The sequence below is a fragment of the Manis pentadactyla genome, chromosome 8 (assembly GCF_030020395.1).
Source record: "Manis pentadactyla isolate mManPen7 chromosome 8, mManPen7.hap1, whole genome shotgun sequence".
In the NCBI taxonomy this organism is placed as follows: Eukaryota; Metazoa; Chordata; class Mammalia; order Pholidota; family Manidae; genus Manis; species Manis pentadactyla.
The window spans coordinates 54,160,599-54,183,570 of record NC_080026.1 but is presented as its reverse complement, the minus strand read 5'-3'; the positions used below and the strand labels follow the sequence as shown (position 1 = coordinate 54,183,570).

Sequence of the window (22,972 nt, the reverse complement as noted above, 5' to 3'; positions counted from 1 at the left end):
AAATAACCTGATTAAAAAATGGATGGAGGATATGAACACATACTTCTCTAAAGAAGAAATTCAGATGGCTAACAAGCATATGAAAAGATGCTCCACATCGCTAATTATCAGGGAAATACAAATTGAAACCAGAATGAGGTATCACCTCACACCACTTAGGATGGCCAACATAGAAAAGACAAGGAACAAATGCTGGTGAGGATGTGGGGAAAGAGGAACTGTCCTACACTGTTGGTGGGAATGTAAATTAGTTCAACCCTTGTGGAAAACAACATGGAGGTTCCCCCCAAAAATAAACATCAAAATACCATTTGACCCAGGTAATTCCACTCCTAGGAATTTACCCAAAGAAAACAAGATCCTTGATTCAAAAAGACGTATGCACCCCTATGTTTATTGCAGCACTATTTACAATAGCCAAGACATGGAAGCAACCTAACCTAAGTGTCTATCAATAGTTGAACGAATATAGAAGATGTTGTACATGTACATAATGGAATACTATTCAGCCATAAGAAAGAAACAAATCCTACCATTTGCAACAACAGGGATGGAGGTAGAGGGTATTATGCTGAGTGAAATAAGCCAGGTGGAGAAAGACAAGTACCAAATGATTTCCCTCATTTGTGAAGTATAACACCAAAGCAAAACTGAAGGAACAAAATAGCAGCAGACTCACAGACTCCAAGAAGGGACTGGCGGTTACCAAAGGGAAGAAGTTGGATAGGGTGGGTTGAGAGGGAGGGAGGAGGGGATTAAGGGGCATTATAATTAGCACACAATATAGGTAGGTCACAGGGAAGGCAGTACAGCATGGTGAGGACAGGAAGTGACTCTGTCGCATCTCACTACGCTGATGGACAGTTACTACAATGGGGAGCGAGGCGGGGGGTCAACTTGATAATATGGATGAAGGTTGAAACCACAATGTTGCTCCTGTGAAACCTTTATAAGATTGTTAATGATGCCTTAATTAAAAAGAGAACCAATATAGTTTTAATATAGCCAATAAATACCTGATACTTCTCCAGATGTGCACAAAGGCTTACAGGGCTTTAACGTCCCGGCTAGAAAAAGATGATGCCTCAAAGTGACTCAATACAACATGACTCTCTCAGTGACTGGGTCACTTGGCTAGCCAGCCAACCAGCCAGTCAGCCAAAGACAGCAATTTCCTGGGCATGATGCATGCACCAGGCACTAGCAAGAGACCTTTATATGAGAGTGAGCATCACCTCTGAGGTGCCCTGCCCTGTGTTGCTGTCATGATTTTTGGGAGAAAAACAATAAATAAGTCATTAAGCGATGCTGGGAGGCCAGTGAGGGGGTTCCTTCAGGTAGGCAACTTGGAGAAGACCCCTCAGAGGAGTCAGGTGAGCTCAGACCCCAGTGATGAAAAGAGCCGTTACATGAAGTGGGTGCTGCAGGCCCAGGTACAAGCTCAAAGGTGAGCAGGGCACACATACCACATGTGGCAGGTGAGGCCACTAAGTGCGAGGTACTCAGCAGCAAGGCCCAGCAAGACAGGTCACAGTCAGCAAGCTCTTATCATGCCTAACCCGCAGGCCAGGAGAGGGAATCTGGGTCTTATTCTGAATATTTTGGGGCATCACTGGAGGGTTCTGAGAAGGAAAGAGACATGCTGTGATTCACGTTTTAATAAGGTGATGTAGTGGCTGTGCAGAAAGTGGATTTTAGGTCAGAAGAAAGGGAAGCAGCATCATGGGGTAACTGCAGGGAGAGATGACAGTGACCTGGTGCAGGGCAAAGGCACCAGTAGCGCAAAGGGCATGGGTGGCAGATAAATCTGGAGGTAGAACCAATGGGACTGGCTGAGAAATGGGATGCAGGGAACTGATGCGAAGGGAGAGTCCCTGATGACAAGGCTGCACTGGAGGAGCCTGGACAGCTGTGCCACCTCCTGAGACAGAGCTGCATGACCCAGGCATGCTGGGATGCATAGGCAGGGTGGGAAGAAAGCAGTAAGTTCAAGAAGGGAGGGGGTTTCAAGAAGGAGACAGTGGTTAAGGGGGTCAGAGGAGCAGAGAGAGAAACTAAAAGAGACCATTGGCTTGTCAACGTGGATGACAAGAAGGAACAATCTCAGGGGGAAGTGGACAGAAGCTAGATGATGGCAAGATGAAGAGCAAAAGAAGTAAAGGAGCATTGGGAGCTGGAAATTGGTACCACAAAGAAGTTTTGAGATGTTCTGCCATGATGGGGAGCCAAGGAACAGGACAGTGGCTGTGCGGAGATGTGGACTCAGAGATTTTAATCCTGTGCACTGGCACGAATGATTCAGTAAGGGAAATGGATGGAGGAGACAGGGCAAGGAAAGCAGCCCCAGCAGGTGCCAGGGGACAGAGGGTGTGGGGCCTCGGTGAATAGACCTGCTCGGGGAAGCAAGGCCGGGCTGCAAGAGCAGGGAGGTGAGCTGACAGTTAAGTGTTCATCAAGGCTGCTCTTTGTGAGCTATCACACCAATGCTAGGACCAAGAGCTGCACGATGGTAGGGAGAAAATATCAAGAATGGTGTGGCTGCAGTGCTAAAATTATAGTAATGAACTGAAAAGACTGGAGAAGTCAATGCCTCCTTCTCAGAGCCCATCACAGAAAAGACTTCATGGGAAAAAGTGGCCTTTCCATAAGGCCAGGGCACTTCTGAGCCTGGGTCACTTACCGACACCATCTTGCCCTCTGAGGGCATGAAGGCGGGCCGGTTGCTGATCCTCAGCTTGGTCTGCAAGGTGTTAAAGTTGATCTCCAGCTGGCACTTCTCCTGCACCTTCGGTGGCTTGTGCTTCCGACGGTAATCCCGGAAGTCCTCCAGCTTCTTCTGCATGGCTTGCATGGTCTTCTCAGGGGTCCGGTTCTCCAGCCAGGGGATTGTGCGACGAATCCATTCCAAAAGCTGCTCCCAAAACATGAAAATACTGCTGAAAACACCAGGAAACCGCCTCAGGTTGAAAAAATTGAAAAAACAGAGGCACCTAACAACTGGGAATGGATTAACCTAATGTTCCTAAAATTACAGAAGTATGAATATAATTCTCCTGACTTCACAAGAGGAAAGGAACCCCCATGCACTGTGGCATGAATGAGAATGTCAGGGTCCACCCATGGCTCTAGTGATCACCCCAAGGACATTACGGAATCTTAAAGTCAGCACGCATTATGTTTACAAAAGTGTGACGTTTACAGGAAACTCGGGGACCACACATTAGCAGACAAATGCTGGATGGAGCTTTCAAATGAACAGCAAAAACAAAACCCTGACAAGGTGAAATGTAGTACAATAAAATCAGCAAAGAATTTGGTTTACCTTAAAATGTACCTATATTTGAAATAAGCTCAAATCAAATGAACCTATTTACCAGACAAATATATTGTAAATCTGGGACTGACTCAATACCTAAATATTTTAATTTAGTACCTAGCTTTCAAGGAAATCCACATGGTAAAAATAAGAATGGTAGTGAATTCCTAAGGATGCAGTATATCTCTCTCTTGAACTAAAAATGGCCTGCTTAGAGCCCTAATAATTTACACTTCTGATAGTGGAAAATGACAGCAGATAAGAATAAAAATTAGTATAAGGCTTTGAGGAGGATAAATAAAAGATCACATAAGGAAAGGAAGGATTTAATTACTGAGGAGCATCTGTCCTTGGTCCTGGTCATGCTCCAACCCTGAAGCTGATCACTGGCATTAAACAAAGCTGCCCAATTGAACTGCTCCATGACAGCGGTATGACAACATAAGTCCAGTATCACTGGACTGGATTTGCAGAAACCGCTACTTTGGAAGATTTATTCCAAGTGTCCTGATACCTTTCCCAGAACGGACCAAATATATCAAATAAATTAAGTCAGAGCAAAAACTATTTGGTCTTTGGTATACATCACTGTAATTGAATTCAATCTAGAGGGGATATATCACTGTGGACCTCACACAGCCTGTACCTTGTGTGGGGAAAATAATGCAGTGGCAGGGAGAAGACTGCTTACTTTCTATTTATGGTGTAATAAGAACAAAAAGGAGAGCAATGTGGAAAGTGCTATTCTAACCAAGACCCTGGCTGAAAAGCTGTAGGAAGGTGTTCTACATAGAAACTCATGCTCAGATATCTTGGACAGAGGGCTCTGTCTTCCCTGTATTTCCCTCTTGATGTTTATATACACACACAAGGCTGAGCCATGTCTCCCAATAGGCTGGGCAAGTTCCTTTGATGCTGGACCACTGTGTGGAGCCCTGGAGGTGATGGCAGTAGCCAAGGAGGCAGGAACCAAACCAGCAGTGAATGTTATGCAGGGGAGTCTGACCTTGGGGGGGCATGACTGAGAACAGACTCACATTCTACTTCTTAAAACATGCAAACTACCTCTATGTTTTGGGAAGATTGAGAGGACCATCAGGATTACCTTTGTGTCAAGGTGAACAACCTCTGAGATCAAGTGTATTTTCCTACTTTTATTCTATCTGAGATGAAAAATGCAAAGAAAAAAAACACCAACAATCCCTGTTCACCCTCTGGGTGGTATGGGACAGGACTGCAGGTCACCCATTTCCTTTACCTCACTTGCTAGCCTCTCATATTCTTCCATCAGCCTCTCATTCTCTTGATTCACAGCAAGAACCTTACATATCCTGTTAGCTGCTGTCTCGGCCTGTAAAACACAATAGGTAAACAGGACAGCTCTGTCGACAGGGATGTGCATGCACAAAACTGAGCATGGCAGGGCAGGAGAGGAAAAGGGGATGGCTGCAGATGGTGCAGATTCTAGGTTAGGTTGGAGTAAGACTGAGGGCATGGTTGTTTAATGCTATGAATCATTTCACACCTTCTTTACAGTTTTCACACAGACTTACACGGCAGGCTGAATATACTGTAGGAAATAATGGGGAGATACCATTAGTCTAAAACACAGGCTTTGTAAAACATTAAGCAAGTTAGTAACAGAAATATGTGGGTCAAGGAAACCAAATCTCTGCTTCCTGCATGTCCAACTGAGCACTCTCTTGACTACAGGGCTGAGCACTCTCTGAATGACGTTAGCCTTTATAAAGCAAAGCAAAAGTGACTGTGTCCTGAACATATGTGTCACTGCATCGAGTTCCCTGAAGGCCTCTGCTCCTGAAATGAATACACAGAAAGTGCTAGATGGGATCTTTCCACAGAGCTGAACTTGCTTTAAGGCTTTGTTGAACCTGCATGAGAAGTGGCTAAGGTATGAATAACTCTCTGTCATCATTGGGCGAAAGGTACTCGGGCCAGAAGCGGTGAAGCGCCTGAAACATGATCACATGATGAGCTAAGAGGAGCAATTTGCATGGGGGCTTCCAGGCCTGTGGCCCGCCCCAAAGCCTCGCCTCTGAAGCCCTAGTATGGGCTGATTTCTAGGCACTATCACTTGCTGGTGATGGGCTGAAGAGCTCACAGAAATAATACATATTCCGTCCATCCCAGTTACCAGTCTTCTCCACGTAGAGATATGTGGAGGGGCAAGAGATAGAAACAGGTGTGTGTGGGGAAACTGAGGGACATTTATCCACTCTGTCCCTCAGGCTGTGTCTTAAGGGGTGTTAATTTTTTTGAAGGTTTTAACACTGTTACCCTTTCACTATTTTAGCTAAATTAAGATTAGTCTTGCAAGACATCAGAACAAATCACTGAGCAGTGAAGGCAATTTCTAGGCAGAGGAGGGCAAGGGGTGCTGGAAAGGCCTTCACTTCTCCTTGTCAAATGTTCCCCCCCTCCCTGCTCAATGAGTGTGGCTGCTTTAAGGGCTATTGGTTTTTCCTAAAGTACAAATGTTTCCCACAATTTACTAACGAAATGAAAGTGAGACCTTTGGAAGGAAAGAGAGGAAAACACTTCAGGAACTAAAGTTAAAGCTGTTAAAAAAATAGTATTCACAGTTTGGAACTTGCCATATTAGGTCTTTACAACACACTTAGAGAGAGTCCAAGGTAAGATGTGAAGCACACAAACACACACCCAGGTATGCACACGCACACACAACTAAAACCGATGCAGAAGAGCAGCACATGACCCGGATGGACAAGTGTTGAATACCTGCTCCGCTCCCGCAAAAGCGTGGTAGAAGCAGGAAACGTATGTCATGATAGCTCTTTCATCGGGTTTGGGAGTGTTCACAATGTCTGAAGGGAGGGAAAAATAACACAGAAACAAACACACACACAGATGAAGAGGAGAAACCAGGGTGAGCAAAGGGAAGGACAAACTGGGCCGCACTCATTGATTTTCTGCAGCTTTGGGGCCCACAGTTCCGAATCTCAGGAAGGCTGTACAGTACTGGCAGGTTCGTGAACAGAATGACTTGAACGGGCATGTTTTTCAAATAATCAAACTGAGGGTAAAATGCTCCCCCACCCCGATGGGCTTGCACCCCAGACAGTAGCATAGGAACTGTGTGGTGCATGGCTGAGCTTATTACCACTTCCAAATGACTCATGAGGCCCCACGTCCTCCCTTTTGACTGTATCAGGTTGTCAGCCACTCTTGCCCTGAGCAGTGCAGGCCGCTTTGCGAGGTGGCGGGAACCCCAGCAGAGTTCTCATGCCCCTCTCTCCTGCCCCTCCCTGACCCACCTCCAGAACTGTTGACTTTCTGCTCTGCAAACGGCCCTGGCTTATGTGACAAAATTCATTGGAGAAGGCATGTCTTTTATTGTCCCTTTAACATACTTACCACACATATTTATAGAAATTACCAGGAGTGACAAAACATCTAAGGAGAAGAGTATACATGGCTGCACTGCTCATGGCCCTTCCTACTATCTGTACTAGCTGCTGAAATAACCAACAGGAAGAGAGAAGCAGAACCATGTGAACACACATTCTTTCTTCCTCCACCTTGACAACACCATTTTTGGCTGAATTGATTTTTACTTTTAAACTCAGTTCAGTCGCTGGACACAATGAAGCTAAAAAGACACCTTGTAATTTCCTGAGGTGAAACCTAGCCATTGTATTTTCAGACAATATTAATAGAAAGGATGTGGCAGTGTGTAACAGTATGGAATCTTCTGGAAAACAAACATGAATGGCATACTACTGCATGGACAGAAAGTAAGTTTCAAAGAAAACTAGACTAAGAAAGACAAACCACTGCCTCCTCAGTACGAGATAGGGCTCCCTGTCCAGAAAAGAGGGGATACAAGAGAAAAACAATTGAAAAAAAAATGAAGACACAGAAGGAGGGTGAGTCATGACTCATGTTTTACATCCTCACCTTCTGTGCACCAGCAAAAGCATGATAGTAACAGGAGACATAAGTCATTATGGCTCTCTCATCAGGTCTGGCAGTGTACACTAAATCTGTGTGGAGAAAGAAGTTTAACTGCTCAGATGTTCTAATACCAGCAGGCTTCTACCAAGTGCTGCCTCAAATGTCAAAGTAATGAACCTTCCCCCCTCACCCACACACACTTCTGTTGTTAAAACTTTGGCACAAAGCACAGAAGTCACACCTGCGAAGTCATTACTCTCTGTGCACTTTTCAGAACTGCTGAAGAGAACGGCATGGTTAGCTCAGAGGAGCCCTAAATTAGCAGGTGAGTCACATCCAAGGCAGAATTAGATCTTGAGAATTCCAGAGAGCACACAATAGCACATTCCCAGGGACTTTCCATAGCTCTATACATGGAGGGCCTGGGGCCAACAAGGAGCCCTTTGCAAGCCACACAGAACCTATGCACCCACAAATCTAACTGGTGCTCACCTCACATGCACGAAAATAGGGAAAACCTTTCATAACCTTTTAGAAGCATGGAAGGCAGTGAAGATGAGGAAGAGTTTCACCAGTTCTCATTCCAGTGACAGTTCATGGGTGGGTAGCCAATTAGCTACTCAAAATCCCCACTTAGGGTACAGAGACCAACAAACATGACTGACAATAAGGTCGACAGCTGCAGGTGAGAAGGCATGGACTCACCAAAGGGACCGGTGACCCAAGAGAAGGCCGGTACATGATATTACAATAAAGGAGCGCCGAAATAAGAACGTATTAATGCTGCTGTGGTGACGGTAGGTCCAGAAGCAGGTGGCAGACATTGCAGGTCACTTGCTGGGGGGTCTCCTGGGTAACTATATCACAGCTTGCCCATACCCACATCTGCCAAAGTTCATAGCACTTTGCCAGAACAGTCTTACAAGAAATTATTCCACAAAGAAAATAATGTAGTCAAGTAAGCATTTTTCTGAACCAAGAAAAGAAAAGAAAGAGAAAAGGAAAGGAAACCAGCATGTGTCATGAGGAAGAAGGAAATGAATGGAGTGCTAAAATATCCCACTGGCCTCAAAGGATAAACAGACTGGACATATGCTCAGAATGGGGACTCAGAGGTGATGGAAAACCCCAAGAACCACGAGGAATGTTAGCATGCCAGAGTAACGATGATGGTCAGCTTGAAGTTACCCTCAGATTAGGAAATGAGGGAGGCACTGATGAGCTGCAAGATGTATTGCATGTCACCTGCTTTCTCCTGCCTTTAGTGCCCTAGCAGTCAATTCAAGTGGGCAAAGTCTAGGTGGTTATTTACCGTATGGGAGGTCAAAGGAGACACCACACAGACGTAAACTTAGCTTAGAGAGGTCAGATGGACAAAAGGCAAAAGGAACTTTTCTGCGTTACTACTTTGTTGTTTCATTGTCTTCCTCCCACTAAAGGGCTTTTTAAAAACCATCAGTAGATTCTGAAGAGTATAGTCAAGTGTTAACACCCAATAATACAGGAACATGTTTGTTAAAACGTTAAATTAGTAAGTGGGCAAAGTCAGAATCTTAATAGAAAGATCACTGTTATGGGTCTCACTGTGTCCCCCAGAAAGGTATGTTGAAGTCCTATCTCCCCCACTTTCCTGTGAATGTGACCTTATTTGGAAGTTAGTCTCGGCAGATATAATCACGTTGGGATGAGGTCATGCTGGTGCAGGGAGGGTCCTGAGTCCGCTATGACCTGTGTCCTTATAAGAGGGAAGGAGACATAGAGATAGAGAGGGAAGACAGAGATACAGTGATGTTATCATAAGCCAAGGATGGCCTTGGGCTTCTAGAAGCAGGAAGAAGCAAGGAAGGATCCTCCCCTACAGGTACTGGAGGGAGCAAGTCCCTGCCAACACCTTGATTTCAGACTTACAGCCTACAGGACATAAACAAATACATTTCTGTTTTTGAGCCCCTAGTTTGTGGTAATCTGTTATGGCAGCTGAAATGTGATCACCAAAACAGAGGAGGAGGAAATAACTGACAAACGATTATGATCAAGTTCTTTGTTTTTCCCTGACAATGCTTATTAATGGAAGCAATGGACCACTAGGGAATAATATGAATGACAAACATAGTAACATGAGTTCCTTGAGGGAAGATGTATAAGTTCCTACTTTGTAATCTCATTATCTCCTGCAGCACCTAGCAGAGGGTCTTGTTTACAGTAGGTGCTCAATAAATGTCTGTTAAGTGATAACTGCATCATGAATAGGTGAACTGAAATGAATGGTCTCCACATATCTGTGCTTTAAATGGTGTGTCAGAGGTACAACTCTCAAGGATTCATCACATATAAAGGGCACAAAAGGTATTTGAAACTAGTCCACAGCATGAGTGATGCTAAACTGAAAAACAGAAGTTCTTCCAGGTCTAACTAAACTAAATATAATTTAGACTAATAAAACGTGAATGTCTGAGAGGTATGCTGTTGGCCGACAGTCCCATATTCTATATTCCGATGCTATAACTTATAGTCGGAAGGAAGGATTTTTGCCTTTTGGCGTCTTAAGCATTTCACAAGAAGATTTATTTGCCAAACAGACTTGCATTTTACATAGTAAGGAAAATACATTATGTTGTTAAAAAACAAAAATAGGAAGTTTTTCTTTGAAAATCACAAAACAAAGTATTCCATTTGCCAAAGTGGAACTTTAACCAAAATCCTTTCGCTATGGTTTTGCTGACTTGATTTTGAGCAGGATTTTAAAACATAAGTTATGAACAAGCTACACATAAAATTCTCTAATACTCATGTGGCCAATGACAGAAACTTCTTAGGAATCTAAGTACTTCATATGTGGATATAAAGTTTCACAAATCCCCCTGTATGGCCTTAACATATGTAGTCCACAGGTTTTTTTATAAGTCAATAAACACAATTTTCATCTCACCTTCAGCATCCAACATTTTGGGAATATCCAGGTGCTTCTCTGCAATTTCCATGGCTAGGTTAATATTTCCTATTGGGTCATCCTGCATAAAAAATAAAAGCAGTTTTTAAAAATATTTTTTTTGAACAGGGCTTATGAATAATGTGTTTTATATACTCCCTTTTGGGCAGAGACCTTCCTATCCACACATAGTCATGACAGCATACATGATTTTCTTTATCTTCTCCTGATCAACCTCATTTAGAGAAACATCAAAAATGATATGAAAACCACACAATGTATGCACACTCCAATTCATAAAATGTGAGCAAAAGGCTTTAAGAGAACAATTGCTTTGTAGATAGGACAAAAGTTGTCAGATGTTTTATGGGGGACAGTTAATAAGAACACCCTGACCACCCCAGAGTTTATTTTCAAGTCTCTTGGCAACAAATCTTAAATGATTCCAAAAGAAACCATGAAACATACATTTTCCAGATGTGGAAGGTGACCATGGAGAATATTCACTACAACACTGTTGTTTTAAATATTAGAAAGTCAAGGCGTAAAGGGGAGAAAACTTTACTTGGTGAAACTTTTGATCACTGAGGGACATTTGTTACAAGATAACTACAAAGAGCAAGATTTACATTTCTAGCCTATAAAAGACTAGAAGAATTTAAAGAAACTTAAAATCGTAAATAAAAATTGTGAAAAAATTTTAAGATTACATTTATCTTCCACTGTAAAACTTATTTTTTAAAAGGTATATATATATATATATATATATATGTAAATTTAACCAGAGGCATACAACTAAAAACTGAAAAATGAAGTCTTATTTAACACCTCTTATTTTGATCTACTAAAGAGATAAATTATGAATCTGAAATCGGATGGGGTAACATAGAAAAATCAGAATGAAAAGTAGTGTTAGTCCAGGGATAACTTTAATGTATTTTAACATCAAAGTCATTTAAACATTTTAGAAATGGCAATGCTTTGCAGTGAGCACAATCATTTTAATGCAGTGAAACATTTAAAAAGTGCAGGCTTCCAAAACACATTCACAGTGCTCAATGAAGAAACCAAAGTAAGCTTTCCGGCCTCAGAGTATACAATTATTTCAGGCAAAAAGTTTCTTCAAATAAATGTTGTTTTAACAAAGCATATAATCATTTCATAAAAGCAGCCATATGAAAAACTGAGTCTTACCTGTGTATTTTACACAAATGGTCACAAGGCCAAATAACTGAGTAAAAATTTCTTTTTGTTTTTAATGTATAAGAAAAATTTCAGCATTAAAAATAGAGTAATGATTCTGAGACTTTTGAAAACTATCTTGTTTAGACTCTAACAGAAAGAGATAAAATGTGGCAATTAAGTATTTTCTTGGCTCAGTTCCTGGCTATGTGACCTTGGGTAGATTACTGAATTCCTCACTTTCTTCATCTATAAAGCTGGGATAATAACAGTACCCACTATATAGGATTACTTACTCTACATTGTGAATCCTGAACACATACTGTGTAGGTGTAATATACATATATGTAACAAACATATATGTATTAGTATACATACATGTATATATAATATATGCATATATAACATTAATATACATATATAATAAATACGTATCTATTTATAACTGTCTGACCTAGAGCTATGCAGTATTAACTGCTCTTATTTATTACTATAATTTTTTCATTCATCTGAAATGGCCAATTACCACAGGTCTGTTGACCTTTTGTAATAAAAACTTACCATTATAAACTGCTAGGGAAACAAGGTCTACCTAGTACAGTCCCCTCATTTTGCAAATGAGATCGAGATTAATGGAAAAAACATACACTGTATTTATCCTTGAAATATTTCAAAATAACTCAGAGATGAGAGAATACGTGCTGTATGAAGCTGAGCGATGCTGGTTGCACACTGACTTAGGCCATGTTCCATTACAGCACTGTAGTATCAAGGAATGTAGTCTTAATCATTAGGACACAAGGAAACTCTTTAGGTACTGCCATGCAGTCTGTGGAAACAGGCCAGGAGAGGGGTGGCCAGAAAGTGAGGGGTGGTCAGCAACGAAACAGGTGGCAAAGGCCAGGACACTCTGCCAATGACCATCCACGCTACGCAGGTGAGGGCAGCATGCAACAGGACTGGATTCCACACCAAACACAGCAACACGAGGTGAGTGGCCAGCTAAGCCCGCCAGTGACCAGAAGGAAATGTGCTGTAATTACCACCCGTAGGACTGTTCATGGGGCAGGTGGTGCGTTCAGTCTTCAATCTTTACAAGCCATTATTTCTAGGGCAGCACAGATTGTTCACCGCAGGACTTAGGAGGGGCATATTTTTCTTTGTTGTGTCACAGATTAAATTTTTCAACTACGTTCAGAAAAAATTTTGAAGACTATTGAAACTGAAACACATGGAAACTTAAAGGCAGAATTAAAGTTTCCCAACTTGAATTTTTTAAGAGAGCAAAACCAAAAAAAAAAAAAAAACCAAACAAATCCTCAAAACTCCTCCTCTAAGGCTGCAACTAATATCTTGTATCAATGGTGAGATAATGATGATAATGTTCCTTGTGTGAAAAACAAGTTAATCAGTTCTCAGTGCATATGTCTGTAGCTAGATCCTTCAGAAAAGGTATAGGGAATTAAAAAAGGTTTGGAGTATTTGGAACTTTTTTTCCTTATCCACTTCACTTTTCTTATTTAAAATCTGGGAATGCAAAATCTCTAAGAAACATGTATGATTCATGGGAAATCAAGTCAAATCACCAAGCATATCTTAATTTGGGCAAAAATGGTGACTTGGCTTGGGGTTTCGTCATGCCCTAATGATGCCAGTATTTTCCTGGCTACCCCTCCTGTTTCCACTGTGTGCAGGGCCAGCTGGGAGGCTAGGCTGCGCCACCTGGGTGTCTGGTCAAGTTCGGTGCTCAATGTGCTCATTTGCAGGACGACATGCTAAGGGGCAGGGCGGGACACCGCATGCCGGGCCACCAGAATGACCTTGTTAAGCTTTGAGTAGTCAATGAGGTCCGGCCGGTGTCTGTGGATGAGCGCACAGAGTCCGAGGCCGTCTTTCCAGCTGCATGACGGTTGAGAAGAACAGGAACACATGTTAATGGAAAGAAGGCAGCAGCCTGAGCTGCTCTTGGTCAGGTATTGGCCTGAAATTTGGGACGTGTGGTCCCGAACTTCCTTCTGTCTGGCTTAACGCACCCCAGGACCTTGTGGCCCCTTCCTTGAGCACTCTTTTCCCTCAGCGGCTGAGGACAGCTGCCCCCTTGCTCTCTTTTCTACCTATAGCTGCAGACCCACCCTTGCCTGGGCTACCTCCCCTGTCCCCTGTCCCTGCCTGGCTCTGTGCGGTGACAGGTGGACAGATGCCTCCCCACTGCCTCTGCTGCCCCCTCCTCAGTGCCCACCAGCCCTGGATTTCTTCCCCTCTCTTCTCCAAGTCTTAACTCTGAACCTTTCCTCAGGGTCTGATTATCCATGGCAGCAGAGGACCCATTTACATTCATGGATTACCCACCACACAGTGTGAAATGTAAACCACTCTCCTACTCACAGAGAATAATAAAAAAGATCTGCATGAGAAAGAAGTTGGAAGCAAGTGACAAAAATCACACTCTCAGATTATATGCGGATTCATTCATCTGGCTTCTATAATTTCTAAACATGATTTCCCCACTCCTCTTGAATTCCAGAATACAAAGCTGCCTGATGATGGATCTTTGTGTGCACCAGGGATCAGGGTGCAGGCAGGATGTGAGTATGCAAACTCTGCTTCAGTCTCTCCTTCTCACTGAGAAGCCATTCCTGCCGCCTTCTCTTAGCAAAAGGTGAAGGCCACATAAGGTGCATTCCTGCACCCCCTCCCAAATTCTGAAGACCCATTCAGTTGCAAACATGAGAGTCACTTATATAGTATGCTATTTACCAGTCTCCCAAATCTCCATCAAACATTTTCCTCCAAGAGACCTAAAGCACCAAAAATCATATAGCCTCAGTCTTCCTACTACATAAGGTGACCCTCAGGAAAGAAAACACTGGTGTAAACAAACAGTGCTGTCCCACCATCCGAGGATTCCAGCACAGATACAAGAACCCCAGGGCCCTGGCTGCTCACCTAGTGTGGAAGTTCTGGATGTTCACATTTCTGTAAGGAGCAGTTTTCCTCTGACACCAAAGCAGTAGGCCTTCTTTGGCAGAGGTTTCTGAAAAGATAGAGAGGGACAAGTGTCCACAGGGAAATAGTCACCACTCAATTCCTCCAACTCCTAGGTGCTTTCCAAAGAGACCCCCACCCGCAGGGGACAACCGCAAATGATCATCTTTCTCGTGTCTTTTCAAGAGGACGCAAACCGGATCCCTGTTCCCAGGGACTGGTTCTGAAGACACATAAGGGACTTAAAAAGGACAGTCAGGCGCCGTGCAAGTTGTGACACAACAAACATAAAACCAGATTTCAGGGTTAGTGGTAAATTTTAACTACTTTTTTAAATGAAAAAAATTTTAATTTTAACCATTTTTTTAAATGAAAATGTAAAAACTGTAAATGTACATAGTTTATAACTTAACTAACCTGTCATCCATCTCATTTATAATTTATATGGCTAAGTAAATGGAATTCACAGAGGCCACTATGTCTGAAATGTATTCCCTTACCTAGTGACTTATACACTACTTAAAGGCTTTTACTGGTAAATTTCAAGTTTGGCCATTTGACTGAGTTCTGACCAAGTTAAAAGAACAACGACCCTCTGAGGTAGCCAAGAGGATGTGCTCCTCAGGTGTCCTGCTGCTGGGAGCAGAGGGCAGGCAGCAGATGTCCCAGCGGCCACACTCCGAATCACTCCTGCAATCCCCAGAAACTGAAGACAGAGCAAGAGGGCCACTTGGGCTGGGCCATTTCTGCCATGAGTGCAACTCCTCTGAGGAAAACCTAGGCTTAGGACTCCCACCAGCCCAACGACAGTACTACAGAATGAGACTCTTCTTCCCTGGGCCCTCCCTTCCCCTTCTGCACAGGTGTTCCTTGGACCTTTGGCCAGACGGCTCTCCCAGCCATCTCATGCTTCTCCCCATCCCCCTTGATCCTCCACAGGCATTTTCCCCAGTCAATCTCTTGCATTTCTGTAATAGACTAAATGCTTGTATCTCCCCCTAAGCCACAAAAATTTCCTGTGAAGCCCTAAACCTCAGTGTGATGGTATTTAGAGATGGAGCCTTTGGGAGGCAATTAGGGTTAGATGAGGTCACGAGGCAGGGCCTCATGATGGATTAGTGCCCTTATAAGGAAGCTTCAGGACTTTCCCTCTCCTTCTCTCTCTCTCTCTCTACCATGTGGGGACATACTGAGAAGGTGGCCATCTACAAACCAAGAAGAGGGTCTTCACCAGTAACCACCTATCTTTACACCCTGATCATGGACCTCCAACCTTTGAATTAATTTCTGTTGTTTAAGCCCCCAGTCTGTGATACTCTGCCGTGGCAACCAGAGCAGACTACGCTTTTCATACCACACTGGCACTTGTTTCTTGGAGGACTCAAGGGTACATAGATCCAAACAGCTCCTGAAAGCCAGTTGCAGAACCTAGGGTTCTGCTTGATTTAAGTGTTAACAATTTAGAAAGTCCCTATAAACATGTAGACCCTCTGCTAACATTGGGTATTTTATTGTAGTAAGGGCTTGAAGTTGATTTTTTCAAATAAAAGCAAGTATTCTGTAATTATTTACCTAAATTGTTCATTCTAGTTCAGACTTTTCTTTGCTCCATAACCTGTTGAAATAAACACACTCCCAAAACTTCATGTGCTATAAGAATGATTTGAATGACTCCTTTTCATGTCCCTTATCTAGCAAATTCTTGTTAAGGAAAAAGACTGAAAGTTCTAAGACTTTATTTAAGTATTATTGGTGTGGATGTTGTGATACGGAGCTCCATATCTAGTTATTCTGCTATATACATAACTGCCTGCTTTTAGGGTCCTGCCTAATGGAATTAATGAGAAAAAGTACATCAAGAGGAAATACTGTACTATATCTTAAAAAATTGAAATGAAACTTAGTTAGAAAAGTAAATGGAGGTAAATTAGAGCAATATAATCTTTTAACTGATACTAAAGTTTAGATTTACAAGTCATTAAGTTTCTCCTAATTTCTTTCTGAATATGTCTGAACACTTAGGCCATGAATGTCGAACAAAGTTCCCCTCTTTTTAATTGGCTACTCTAATCACCACCCCCAAGTCCATTTTTAGATTTTCCACAAAAGGTTAAGAAGCCTGTGTCAACTGTGTGCCTGATAGTGGTAACCACTGCCTGCAGGAGTAGGTAAAATCTGAAACATGGCCATTTGGCACATAGCCATACATACACCCATAAAACCCTGACCATGGGTATAAAAACATGTTATAAGTAGGTAGTGTCATTAAACAATTTTTCTAAATAATAGACATCATTAAAACAAATTAAAATTAATTTTTAATAGGCTTACAGAAGTTGAGGTTAAGAAATGACTTCATAAAGTAAAACAAATAAAAATGTAAGTTAGAAAACTAACATCATCTACTGTGTTGGACACTGAAAGACATCTGCTTGAAGAGATTTAGACTCTGCTAAAGAAATGACCACTTCCGAATGTTTGATTTCTGAGTCTTCTGAAAAGCTGATTAATATATCTTTGTATTGTGATGCTTTGCAAAGTACTGTGACTTGATTATCTGATTTGGGGCACATTGATAATAATTTTGGGGAAAAAAATCTCTAATGGATAATATCATTTATAACTACATTTGAAATAGAATTGCCTTCAATTAATATTATCATTAATTTGAAACTTGAAAGCAATCAGAAAAAAACCTGAGGTCAAGTTCACCTCTTTGGAAAAGGATTTGCTAGTCTAGCAAACACAATAGTGTGAACAAGATTTTTAAAAACAGTATTTGTTCCTTAAAGTTGGGCTCTACTGTTTAAATATTTAAATTTAGAAGTATATACAATTGATAAAATTATTATAAATTATTCTTTAATAAAGCAGGAATATTAGGAAGCATGTTATTATTTTCATTAGCATGAAAGGAATTAACTTCAATAAAAGTACATTGTGTGGTTTTGAAATTCAGACTATTTATTAATCCAAGATGGCTGCCATTCCTAAGGTTAAATTTTTGAGCTTTTAATATCATTATATCTTACTTTGATTTTTAGATGCCATAAATAGGACTTCAGTGATAGAAGGAAATAGTCTAAGTGGATCAGAAACTCCTTAAAGGTAAGTACCATAGGCTTCATGTCATCTGATACAACAGTAGGTAAACTGTTGCTTTTCAATATTTGTTGACTGATTAGTAACTGAAATCACTTAAGAAGATCAGCATCAGAGAGTACTCGGTACTCCATCCTAGGCAGTATTACAAACAATGCCCCTATCCCTCACCATTCAGGTAACTGGTCACACATTAGGTGACAAGGTTAGGGGAGGCTGACTGGTTGGAGAATTCAGACCACCTTTAAATACATTCTGCAGCTACACATTTTGTGATTTGAGGGCTAAATAGGTAAAATTCTAATTTTAAGAATTTGAAATTGACACTCTTTGACAGTGCTGAATTCATCAAAATATTTAGGAGTGCAGTGGGCGTAAAAGACTAAAGATGGGCATCTTCAGTTGGCAGTGCCAAGATTTAGGATTCTCTTACAGTGATGGAACTGTTGTTGTTAGGCCAAAAGATATAATGACAACAGACATTTTGCTAAAAAGAGAGAGAGAGAAGAGGGAGAAAGGAAGCAAGGGGGAGAGAGAGGGAGAGCAAACTCAGATTTCAATTGAGTATTTTTTTCACCTGAAAAAAAGTGTTTCAGCTGTACTAAAGAACTCATAGTTGTGAACCCACCAGCATAATAAGCAATTAAGAAGCTCAAAAAGTGCTCATTTTAAAAAACAACTTCTGTTCTGAACATGTGCTCATCTTTTCCAAAAGGATTCCACCCCCACGAATAAAACAGCATGGCTGGGGTCTTTTCCCATACAAATATAAGACTTGTGAAAACCCAGCTCACATATCTTTCATTCAATCATGTAAGTGACTGTTGAATTTTACAAAAAACGATTCAACTTTTAGTTTATATGGCCAATTTGCAAATTACTCTAAGTATCTTAATATAGTCAGATGCTTAACCATATCTTTTACCTTCAACTGAAATATCCTGAATAGCAAAGCGAAGGATGATGGTCCAGATCATACCCAGAGTCATTTTCACATTGCCATCAACAATTTCTTTAAGAAAAACAGCACAAATTAGTATAAAGATAACATAATTAGCACATAAGTTTTTCCTGTAAGTTATAAATTCCTTTAAGTTTTGACTCCAGAGCTACTGGAAATATGTATATGTGGAAAGACCAGTTTATGTTTTTATAAGAGTTGCAGCGTGTCTAGTTATAAACATGGTATTCATAACCAAATGTCTCCTGTTTAAATGAATTCTGAGTTAATAAGTACAAGTCGTGCATATGCATACTCAATGAAAACAACCTGGAAGTTTCCAAAGTTTAAAGACTCACTTAGTCAAAGCTCTAAATAATCAAATACAGTAAAACAGCCTCATCTTTACCCAGGTGCTTCTTCCAGCATTGCCTGGTGGGCAGGTTTGCGGAACTTGGCTGTGTTTAAGAAACAGGGTAATCTCAGCTCCTGCCAAACTCACCAGGACTCCCAATCTCCCACAGAGACTGAAGACGCCACTTCCTTCCTATGAATTTGTTCTATTAAGAAAGACTGGGATGTATAAGTTCTTTCTCATTCCTATAATCAGTTTGAAGGAGAGGGTGTTACATTGGACTCTATACTTTACAGTAATCCTAGAGCCTGGTCTCCCATTCTCAGTACCACTTGTTCTTGTTGCTGTGCACCCAGAGCCTGGCAGAGAGCCCAATGTGAAACGGGCACAGTAAACGGTGGGGGAAAGGGAGGGAAGAGTTCACCCAGCAGCAGGCCCGCTGCCCCTGTGAGGTAGGTGTGGCAGTCAGGGTTCTTCCTGTCACACCTCACTTACCTTCAGCCCCGATAGACACCAGTTTCACACCTTTGCTGGCTATGTAATCCAATGCTTTGTTGACATTAGCAATTTTGTGGAATCGCATTTTTCCTCTGTCAGGTTTGGGGAGCCTTTCCCCTGTTAGATGAAAAAAGAATAGTATAGCACTATTTACAATAGCCAAGAATTGGAAGCAACCTAAATGTCCATCGATAGATGAATGGATAAAGAAGATGTGGTACATATACACAATGGAATACTACTCAGCCATAAGAAAAGGGCAAATCCAACCATTTGCAACAACATGGATGGAGCTGGAGGGTATTATGCTCAGTGAAACAAGCCAAGCAGAGAAAGAGAAATACCAAATGATTTCACTCATCTGTGGAATATAAGAACAAAGGAAAAACTGAAGGGACAAAACAGCAACAGAATCACAGAACTCAAGAATGGACTAACAGGTACCAAAGGGAAAGGGACTGGGGAGGATGGGTGGGTAGGGAGGGATAAGGGGAGGCAGAAAAAGAGGGGTATTAAGATTAGCATCCATAGCGGGGTGGGAGAAAGGGGAGGGCTGTACAACACAGAGAAGACAAGTAGTGATTCTACAACAGTTTGCTACGCTGATGGACAGTGACTGTAAAGGAGTATATAGAGGGGACCTGGTATAGGGGAGAGCCTAGTAAACAAAGTATTCGTCATGTAAGTGTAGATTAATGATTAAAAAAAAAAAAAAAAAAAAGCAGTTCCTATGTGGTGACCTCTAATGAGTTCTACACAATGATATAAAGGGCATATAAAAGTGTAGGCAAAGGGTCTGTTTGTGTTTATACAGAGGATCAAAGCCTAATTTGACTACCCCGAAAATGAACTAAGATACGATATGAAAAAGAACTTCCAACATCAGCACTCTCAGGAAGACTCATGACAGAAGATGATCAGCAAAAAAAAAACTCCAACAAAGATCCACGCACTGTCAAAGGTGTAGATGCACTCATCCCACCAGTTCCTGGACTTGCCATGGGAATGATGAAGGAGATATCTAAGCTGGCCTGTGCATACAGTAAAACAAAAAATTGGACTGGATCTATACTGTTGGAACTCAACCAAGAATTAGGAGAAGTGCAAATTGTAGCAGTCCAAAATCTTACAACCACAGACTATTTATCGTTAAAAGAACATATGGGATATGAACAGTCCCCAGGAATGAGTTGTTCTAGTTTATCTGAATTCTCTCAGACTGTTTAAGTTCAGTCGGACAATATCCACCATATCATAGATAAGTTTTCACAAATGCCTAAGGTGCCTAACTGGTTTTCTTGGTTTCACTGGAGATGGCTGGTAATTACAGGTATGCTTTGGTTAGGTAACTATATTCCTATTATGTTAATGTGTGTGCACAATTTAATTAGTAGTTTAAAACCTATCCATGCTGAAGTTACTCTACAAGAAGATATGTCAAAGAAATAATCAATCTTCCCAGGTTTTCTTCTGCCTGCTACTTCTATAGCTTTTACCGAGTATCATAATTCTTCCAAGTGGTAAAGACACCTCAAGACAAATGCTGGGCATAGAAGCCACAGGGCATAAATATGCAAAGAAGTAAAAAGCTAACCTTTTCAAACAATAAGGCTTCTCTCTCACTTACCAACTTAACATTTCCCTGTATGGCCCTGGAAGATGACTGGTTAGCCAGAGACGGGTAAGATTCCTCAAGGGAGGAACAACCTAAGACAGGCACAGTCGCAGGGGGGCCATCAGGTGAGAAATTGGGAATCAACAGAGGTGAGGCTTAGAACCTCCCCCCTCATGTTCTGAGAGAAATCTTCTGCATACATGGATGTTTATTGCCCTCGTCTAGCTCGGATTAACACATAGTCTACAGGCACACACCTGATCATCTACATTTGCTCTCTTACAACACTAAACTCTGTTTTCTACCTTTATCTCGTATCTACCTACCACTTCAGCATTTTATTAAAAATAATAATAATAGAGAAATGTGGTATCCACATATAAATCAAGTTTAAAAATCAAATGAATATTCATATTTGAACTGACTGTGTATAGTTCATAATGCATGAACAAAACCAAAAGCTTCTGTGATGACTGCCCTTGCACTGTTCACCATGTAACTTATTCACTATGTAAGAATTTGTACTCCATGTAAGAATTTGTTCGTTATGCATCAGAAGATTGGAGACTGACGAAAATTAGGCTTGGGGTGGATTAATGATTGTGCATTGAGTATTGACCCCCCTATACAGAAATTTATTGTGGTTAACAACTATTTGATCAATAAATATGAGAGATGTCCTCACAAAATATATATATATATATATATATATATATATATATATATATATATATATATAAACACACTTCCAATTGTAAAATAAATAAGTAACCGGGATGTAATGTATAGCATAAGGAATATAGTCAAAATATTGTAACAACTTGGTATGGTGATAGTTGGTACCTAGAATTATCATGTATATAAATGTTGAATCACTGTGTTGTACACCTGAAACTAATGTAATGTAATACTGTTGTCAATTACCCTTCAAAAAAAAAAAAAAAAAGAATAGTATAAACATAGAGAAAGTAACCCTTGATGCAGAATCAAAGACGCCAAAATTCACAAGTCCTGGCTTCCATAAACAGAAATAGTTATCTGACTGTTCCTGATGTGTTCCCAGTTCCTGTAAAGCATAGTACACTGTGATTAGGGAACACTAATCAAAACACTTTTAAGATCAAAGGGACCAGTGGGGAGCCATACTATTAAGGCCATATGTTTTTCAGATCTGCTGGAACAAACTGGAGAGTACATTTTGGCCTAAGAGCCAACCTACGAATGAGTAAAGAGAAAAGCTGACTGGTGTCCCTGGAGCCTTCAGAGTTGCCAACTAGCTATTAGAGGAGGTCAGGATAGCCTGGTTAAACCACAGAGTGGCTGCAGGGCATATAAATGCCATTTTTTCTTATTTTGTTTTGAGGCAGTGGTATTATTTTAAAAAGCCAATTTAAAAAAGAATTCACTACGTTTTTAGAACGGAAAAATAATTCCAGGCAGATTGTTCTTTGGAAAGGTTTTTGTGGCCAGTAATACCATGTTCTTGCCCAGACAGGATCAAAGATAAGTTTTCATGCAGTCCTCTTTAAATAGATTGTATCTACTACTTCCATATGGAAGCACGGGATTGGAGTATAACACCTGTGAAAAATACTTGAGACCAACCTGAGATGACTTCCAAAAGCAGCATGAGTTTGAGACCATTCCTGAAGTCTTCCTCGATGTTCTCAATCTGGGTGCCCGCCTTCCTCAGGTGGGAATTACACCAGGCAGTAAAGGTCTGCAATGGGAACCAAACATTGTTCAGCACAGCCCCGTCAGCAATCAGCCCCTCCATGTGGACAACACTTGACATCTTATACCCTCTGAGAGGCCTAAGAGGCTCCAGACAACATTTGAAGGAAAGAATGATTTGAGGCCCAAAGTGGAATTTTAGTTAAATTCCTCTTTCAAGACAAAAATTCATTTATTTGGTATACCAACCTGAGGAATTTTTGCCTTCAGTTTAAAAAGGCACCACCTTTACACCTACACCTTCACCTTCTTAAAAACCTCTTACTCTGTTGGAAAGGAACTAAATTAGGATGTGCTTATTCCCTGCACACAAGAAAAATAAGCTTGCTTACAGAATGGATGAATAAATAGTGTTGAAAGAATATTGAAAATGTCTTACT

At 41.2% G+C, this 22,972-nt stretch overlaps 1 protein-coding gene across 1 annotated transcript in view; it reads right to left on the bottom strand.

Moving 5' to 3' along the window:
• Nucleotides 1-22,972, bottom strand: part of ACTN2 (actinin alpha 2) — a 69,937-nt gene that overhangs the window by 23,131 nt on the left and 23,834 nt on the right. Inside the window, exons 2-10 of the mRNA XM_036919331.2 lie at nt 22,464-22,578; nt 19,241-19,360; nt 18,376-18,462; nt 14,310-14,397; nt 13,184-13,262; nt 10,182-10,263; nt 6,077-6,162; nt 4,575-4,667; nt 2,681-2,911 (exon numbers count right to left, since the gene is read on the bottom strand). Coding sequence (XP_036775226.1) covers nt 2,681-2,911; nt 4,575-4,667; nt 6,077-6,162; nt 10,182-10,263; nt 13,184-13,262; nt 14,310-14,397; nt 18,376-18,462; nt 19,241-19,360; nt 22,464-22,578 — 981 coding nt within the window. The remainder of the gene's footprint in view (nt 1-2,680; nt 2,912-4,574; nt 4,668-6,076; nt 6,163-10,181; nt 10,264-13,183; nt 13,263-14,309; nt 14,398-18,375; nt 18,463-19,240; nt 19,361-22,463; nt 22,579-22,972) is intronic.